Below are 7,372 nucleotides of genomic sequence, written 5' to 3'. Positions count from 1 at the left end.
TTCTTCCTTGTTTACCGCGGTTTCACCTATAACTTGTTAACACAACAGCGCTACGTCTGGTACGGAGTCTCAACCCTCGATAACGACGACGTTCACTCGACAGTAAGCTGCAGATATAATAAAGAAGAAAGAGTGAACCAACTAATTGAGTGACACATTTTGGTAATGTAAACCTAAAATTAGACTGTGTAAATTTTCCGAATACCATGAACATTAAGTGAGCTTTAGTATAATCTATGAAAAATGGATTGGACGCGATAACCCGAAATGTTGTTTTTAAAGGCAAAGTATAATCATAGAGAAGTCATATATTAATATTTAGTAGTTAAAAAAAGACATCACAATAGATGTTATTTGTTGGTAAAAGCAGGATGAAATACAATAATGATGCATACGTTCTAAAAATGATGTACATGACTATGGATATTCAAATCCTGCACAATCTATCAGTTCAAACACAAAGCACTATGAGTGACGGAAATAATATTTGCATGTAGCCATGTGTACTATGTGTGTAAAACTTGAGATGCTAACATGCTAGAATTTTGGGTTTGTCAAAAGCTAACACAATATGAAATGGACTTTTTCCTCTTTATTTTTTTGTTATTTATGTGTATTTATATATTTTTTTTAAATGTCCTGTTCAGCTAGATGGCCATGCAGCACGATGGATCTGCATGTTTTTGTTTTTTTTTTTTTTTGGAACAATTTTTGCTGTGCAACAGGGGAGTTTGAAATACCCCCTCTGCTTGTTTTTTAATTTTTCTGATGTTTCTTGAACATGTAGTGAGACAGAAAAACCTTTTATGAGACATATTGAGGGACAGAACAGACAAATGGCATAGGGGTGTGAAACCCAGCAGAATAATATTTAGACAGTCTAGCTATTTCACTGCAAGTAACGTGATAAAGTCAAATTGCGTTCTAATTTGTGGAGGGGGGGGTGCATCAGGCAGGTGAGGACTCGAAACACCGAACCGATCGGACAAGATGAGAGAGGACAGAAAAAGGCAGGGTAGGACAGGAACTAGGACATGAGCAAGGCATTGCTACTGATGAGTGGTGTGTTCAAATGCTTTTAATGTCTGAACATGATATTGATATCCGAGTACTACATGTGTTAATGATAGTGGTCCTAGCACAAGCAATTAAGGCCGATAGAGCTCGTGCTCCTACATCACCGAAACACGTGACTGGCCATATTGCCTGTCAAACAAAGCATTGTTCAATGCTAAGTCCATTGAGACGAAACGAAAATATGTCTAATAGCACAACGCCCAGAATTTTTTCCGATACCGTTAAACATTTAGAAGGTGATAATAAAAGAAGGTACGTGGAAAAATGAGAGCCACTTGGCATAGAGGACCCATATTTAATGCCAAAGTCGATGTTTTCGCCGATAAGAAATTGGACTGTTAATTCACTTCCACTTGTCATGGACAACATGTACAGGTTTCTGGTGAGTAAATCGTCGAGATTTACACAGAAAAGTCTGGACGCATACAAATACTTTGTTGGAATAAATCCAACATAGGCATTGACATTGACAGCTCGTGAACGCGTATTCGGCTACACGGTAACCTTTGCTGGAATCCATCGATCTTTTCAGATGGTACTCAAAATAAATACCAACATTTAAATAAATGACCTTTGGTTTTACAAAAACTTGCATTCATTAACTATGATTGAAAAAAAAAGAGGACGGAGTCATCTCCACGGAACGTACACAGAAGCGATTGCGGCCACACGTTAACCTCCGTAAACCTCTCTGCTGCGACAGACGGTTTATTTTCTTTTTTTAAATATGCATTCTTCTCAAATGAGCCAACAACTAACCCTAACCCTATTATAAATACTTCTTGGTAATTTGAGATTGAGAAGAATAATTCCTACCTGAAATGAAGCGATCGCTACACAGGCATGTGTGTATTTTGGTTAGGCACCGTCCATCATGTTTAATTGCCGAAATCCACCGATATTTTCTGGTCTTTTCAGATGGTATTCCAAAGAACGATCTCTTTGAATATCTCTTGTCTGTTGTGATAACCAACAGCACAACGGGTCTCAGGCAATCTGAAAAATCTGCTCTGGTTCAACGGCTCCTGCAGTGCAGAGCAGCTAGATAGGACTGGCAATATGGCACCATGCAAACTGTGACGTCACGTGCACGAGCTCTATAGGGTATCTATAGAATTTATGAGGGAATGAACACCTTATCACATGCATGTTAGTCAACATGTGTACGGAGTTGCTGTGCTGTGAAGACCCAGTCAGGGGGACGCCACCCACTTCCCAAGACCCAGGGCTGTCCCCTTGCCCGACCAAAGTGCCTCGACCAGTCCCCAAGAGAGGGTAGGGTAAGGGGACTGGATTCACCCAGTGTCCCCATCATCATGTCTCAGGCCAGGCCCCCAGGGAACTCTAAATGCGATGTGATGCACGTTTTTTTTTTGGTTTTTTTTTACCCAAATGAGCCAATGACTGTTATTTAAACACAAAAAGGGAGAAAACAGAGCAGTGAATATGAAGAAAAGTCATACTGTAGAATAAACACTACAATAAACACATTGTGCTATACTGATCCCCAGCGATCTAAATTACATTAGATGATTGGTTAAAAAAAAAATCCAAACAAGCTCCATGGAAGAATATATCAACAATCCCTGGCTTTGTCCAACCTAGGATCAGATCAAGGTCAAATTTGAATGCAACATAGTTGAATATACAGCAAGTGGTTACAAGGAACATTTCCCAACAATTGAATCGTTGCATGGTTCATTCGTTCTCGTCGTTGTTTCAACACACATGATCTTGACTGACATGAACGAGCATGTTGTGTTAGCTGATGTTGGTGCGTGAAAATCACAGAAATGAAGCCAAAGGGATTTGCGGGCTCGCTTGGCAAACGTGTTTTGCAGTGGGCTTTTGTGGTCGTTCGTCCTTTCTTTTCTCCCCATCTTCCAGAGGAAAAAGATCACTCAATTTTGTGTCGATAGATGTCTTTCATGGCTCTAAGCTCCTCAATCAGAGTCATGTTTTGATTTTCGAGCACCGCCACACGATTTTCCAGGCACTTAACATATTCTTTCTTCTTTCGTCGACACTCACGGGCGGCTTCCCTGGAAGAGGCGCACCTTTATTGTCCCATTTCCGAAGATTACAGGCAATTTATTCAAGCCATTAATCAGGTTAAACGTGGAAGAGGACATACAATGTTTTCTTACAATTATAAGACATGAGTTAAAATGAAGAATTCCAACTGATATATATATATATATATATATATATATATATAATTTATTTATTTTTTAGTTTTTTGCTGCTCAGTTCCTCGTTAGAGAACACACACTTGTTCAAATAAATAAGGAAACATTGGAGTGTATTCAAATGTTTGGAGAATACCAAATAAAGGTTTAGCTTCATTCTGAAATTTCACCTGAAAGTCGCATGTTATATCGAAACTTTTATGATTTACGATATATGTTATTCCTATTGTCGCACAGAACTGAGGCTTCTCTAAATGTTTGACAATGAAAGAATACAAATTGGCAGAAATTAGACTCTTAAAAGTCCAGGACCAAAGCCAAATATGTAATCACTACTAACTTTTATGATGCCTTGAACAGCCAGTATTCAATACCGACCTGTGAAAAGTCAACCAAATAGTACCAATATACTGTACCTATTCTTCATCAAGCGGTGTTCCCTCTTCTGTGACACATCCTCGAAAGTCTTCTTCAAGCTGTAAGTACTAGTCTGTGGCACAGCCAGCGTGAGGATGGAGCTGGTGCCCGTGAGCTCACCTGCGGAGCCTGTAGAAACATTGCAGGTTGGGAATTTAACCACCAGGCTATTTGTAGTACAGTAGTTCACATAGTTAATTTTTGTGTGGCTTATACGGGGTTCATTCAAATTGTATGCCCCATTCACAATTCCTGCTTGATTGACTGCCAACTAGTCTAGTACTGGTATCCACTCTAGTCATTGCATTAACCCTGTACACGATCACTCATACAGTGTAGAAATTTGACTTTAAAGCCCAAGTGTCATCCCTATAAAGATTCTAAAATAGATATTGTAATGAAAAATACATATAACATTATTCACTTCGATGTCTATACAAGAAAATAAATATGAGCGGAGAGCACCTCATCCATGCGCAAAGTTGCAGAACTGTAATTCGACGACATCCAAGAGGTCGCCATATTGGCTGCATCTTCTGTCCGTGACGTCACACTGGGACATTCGCCATTGAAAACATGCTGTGCCACCTACTATGGGAGACAAACACTCCCCTTCTGACACGGAAGCTCTTTAAGAAGAGATCATCTCACAACCGGGGCAATATTACCCTATCGTTTCAAGCCATATTTAGATGATATGTGGATCATGGCCAGACTGCAGGCGGCCAAACCACCTCCCTGCGGCGGTGATAAAAACAACGCCTCCCGCAAGCCTCCCCGTCCGATCCACTTCCGTGGCGGAGATGAGCCACTGCAGCCCGGCGCCACGACGAGCCACCCCGGCCGAAGGCGTTTTGACAAGGCCGGCGGAGATCCACAAGGCCTGTGAAGGCCGTCCTTCCGCAGGTGCTGGGCGGAAGCCGTCCGACCCGCACATCGACACATTTAGCACCCCTGACTTACGTAAGCGAATCTTTTGTTACGTTATAAGAGGATTATGTCCCCCACCCCCCAACTATTGTTTTTTTTTTTTTGTAGCCGTATACACACCTACCTGTCATTTGAAACCCACGACACTCTCGTCCTTGGCACCTGTGCAATCCATTTTCCATGATGAACCGGGTCTTTTGGAAAAGTATGAAGAGCAAATCCATCCTCCAAAGTGTTCGAGCAATATCCAGCAATACAACGAGCCGGCATTTTGGCTAACACGAAGGAATAACGAGTTACTTTCCAGCAGGTAAAACTAGTATAAACAGAGGATACTGCTTGAGTGCGTGGCTGCCCTGTACGTCACTTCCTGCTTCTTGTCGAAAACAAATCCCTCGAGAGAATTTTCATGTGGGGAGTTGCAAAAAGCCATACACAACAAAATCATGTTTTGTAGTAAAAAAAAAAAAAAAAACAGCTGAGTCCATACCGGCTGCCGTTTTTTTTCATTCATAACATACTAAAAATCATACATTTCATGACAGTGGACCTTTAATCTAGTCTACATGAGTGCCTTGACAAAAAAGTTGGACCTTACAAAGACAAGGAACCATGCATCCATGCAGTAGATAATATTTTTGGAATTTGTGAGAATATGTGAGAAAGTTGTACTATAGTTCATAAACCTATGAAAGCACAGCAAGACTTGCACAACTGTACGCAAGAGTGTCCAAGGAGACACTTAACCGCGAAGCTTTGATGCTGACATGCGATCCACCTTGTAAAAATGTGCACCCTGAGTTTTGCCATCTTTAAATAGAAATCTTGTGCATTTATTCACTTTATTTTTCTTCTGTTCTCTCTCCCAACACAGTAAAGTCTCAAGTTAACGTCATCCCTCGTAATTGTCCTTTGGATGTGGCCTTCTTATCTAAATGTATACTTCCTCCAATTCATTGTTTCAGTGGCAAAACTCTCTTTGCTTCTTTACATGCAACACATGAGTGAGTAATTCTGAGACGTGTTAGTATAACCAAAAGGAACCAAATGAATAGAATCACTTCAAGTGTTGCCGCTGACGTCAGTCACCATCTTACTCGCTGTATTACATACTGTGGAGACCTTTACCGGGAACAGCACTGACGTCAGCAACTGCTGCTATTTGCTTTGCGTGGGCAGAGCATTGAAGCGTTTCACTGAACAAGAGGGAGAGCGTATCAAAAGAGACAAAATCTGACTTTCAAAATATAAGCCGAACCGTAGGAAATATTTCTGCTATGTAAAAATATATATATTAAATGTCTAATACATGGATATGTTTTGCGTACAAAATTTCAGGGTTTATTTCTGCCATCAAGAAAGAAACACTTTCCAGGAGAAAAAAAAAGATTATCTGAACAAAAAAAAAAAACTTCTGTTTTAGTGAAGTTAAATAAATGAAAAAAACCTACCTGTTTCTGTTTCATCCCCAGTGACAGCCATACTATTCTACTCCCAGGATTTTGAAGAGTGTGTGTCCCTTCCCGCGTCTTCACTCCGACTAAAATATTACTACATTCAGCAGCAGGGTTGTGGAACTTCCAATTAGAGAGACTGACATCATAATGACATCACTGGCCTCCAGTGTAGACAGTGCTGTTCACTTCCAGTGAGTCAGGGGCTCTGCTATGGGGAGGGTTTTCTTTCATGGTTGATACACTATTTGAGTATTTAGAACTTCATTAAGCACTAAAAAGTTAATATGTTTTTGTTTTTTGGAAGGGGGGGCAGTAAAATGAAATAGTTGTTAGGATGTCTTCCTCACAGTCGACAGGCCCTCGTTCATGAAGTTTGCATATTGTCCCTGTGCTTGCGTGGATTTTCTCTCGGTATTCCAGCTATGTAAACTGTAAACCATGGCACCGTTTGAACACATTGATACTGTCCATACAAAAGCATATCCATCTAAGCATTTTCTGAGCCGCTTATCCTCACAAGTGACATGAGAGTGCTGAAGCCGATGCCAGCTATGTTCGGGCAGGAGGTGGAGTATATCCTGAACTTATTCCTAGCCAATCACAGGGCACATATACAAACAAATACGCACTCACAATCACACCAAAGGGCAATTTAGAGTCTCCAATCAAACAAAATGCAAAAGTATACCTTGATATATGTGGATTTTTCTACGCAACGTCAAATAGGTACTCTAAAAATAGAGGTTTTTTTTTAAGGATTTATCACTCCCATGAATTAGTCAACTGATAGTTATACTGTATTCTGTATTGGAACTAGCGTATTGTAAACGTTACGGTACTCACCGGCTTCATCCTTGAACAAGGGCCTCCTTGTTGACACCTGTTTTTTATTTTTATTTTTTCACAGAATGAATGACCTCACCAATTGAACTTCACCCTCCAATTACTTTGAACATTAACCCATTAATTTTTAAATTACCCAGATCATATATACCTTGAATATTGATTTGTCTTATTTTTTTCCGACTCTACACCTGCTGGCAAATATTTTGTGACGTGGTAAAACAATTTCGACCAGTTTAATCATGTTGCACTGGTTTCATTTGGAAGACAATTCTGTCTCAATGGGCTCACGTTCATAACTGAGGCAGCTGGCTCCCTCTTCTGTCGTCATGTGAAAATACTCCAGACCTAACGACTGATATCTATATTTTTTTTTAAAATAGTGTGGTAATACTGTTTTCCTGCTTAAAATGTGCACCTTATTACTCAGCACGAATGAAAGCAAATGCAAAGGTTCTT

At 40.2% G+C, this 7,372-nt stretch overlaps 1 protein-coding gene across 1 annotated transcript; it reads right to left on the bottom strand.

Moving 5' to 3' along the window:
- Positions 1–181: 181 nt before the first annotated feature.
- On the bottom strand, positions 182–6,170 carry LOC133492704 (cAMP-responsive element modulator-like). Its single transcript, XM_061805277.1, has 3 exons — positions 6,065–6,170; positions 3,683–3,812; positions 182–3,119 (listed from the first exon to the last, which is right to left on the bottom strand). The coding sequence occupies exons 1-3, from the start codon at positions 6,093–6,095 to the stop codon at positions 2,975–2,977; spliced, it is 306 nt and encodes a 101-aa protein (XP_061661261.1). The 5' UTR covers positions 6,096–6,170; the 3' UTR covers positions 182–2,974.
- Positions 6,171–7,372: the final 1,202 nt, after the last annotated feature.

The sequence above is a fragment of the Syngnathoides biaculeatus genome, chromosome 19, assembly GCF_019802595.1.
Source record: "Syngnathoides biaculeatus isolate LvHL_M chromosome 19, ASM1980259v1, whole genome shotgun sequence".
Lineage (NCBI taxonomy): Eukaryota > Metazoa > Chordata > Actinopteri > Syngnathiformes > Syngnathidae > Syngnathoides > Syngnathoides biaculeatus.
The sequence above is the reverse complement of the archived record's forward strand: the minus strand, read 5'-3'. Positions and strand labels throughout refer to the sequence as shown.

Excerpts from the sequence above, each read along its gene's own strand:
- LOC133492704 (XM_061805277.1), bottom strand. The coding sequence starts at position 6,095 with ATGGCTGTCACTGGGGATGAAACAGAAACAG. Across the intron at positions 3,813-6,064 it reads TGGGGATGAAACAGAAACAG|GCTCCGCAGGTGAGCTCACG; the intron begins GTAGGTTTTTTT and ends ATGTTTCTACAG. Across the intron at positions 3,120-3,682 it reads CACCGCTTGATGAAGAATAG|GGAAGCCGCCCGTGAGTGTC; the intron begins GTACAGTATATT and ends CGCCTCTTCCAG.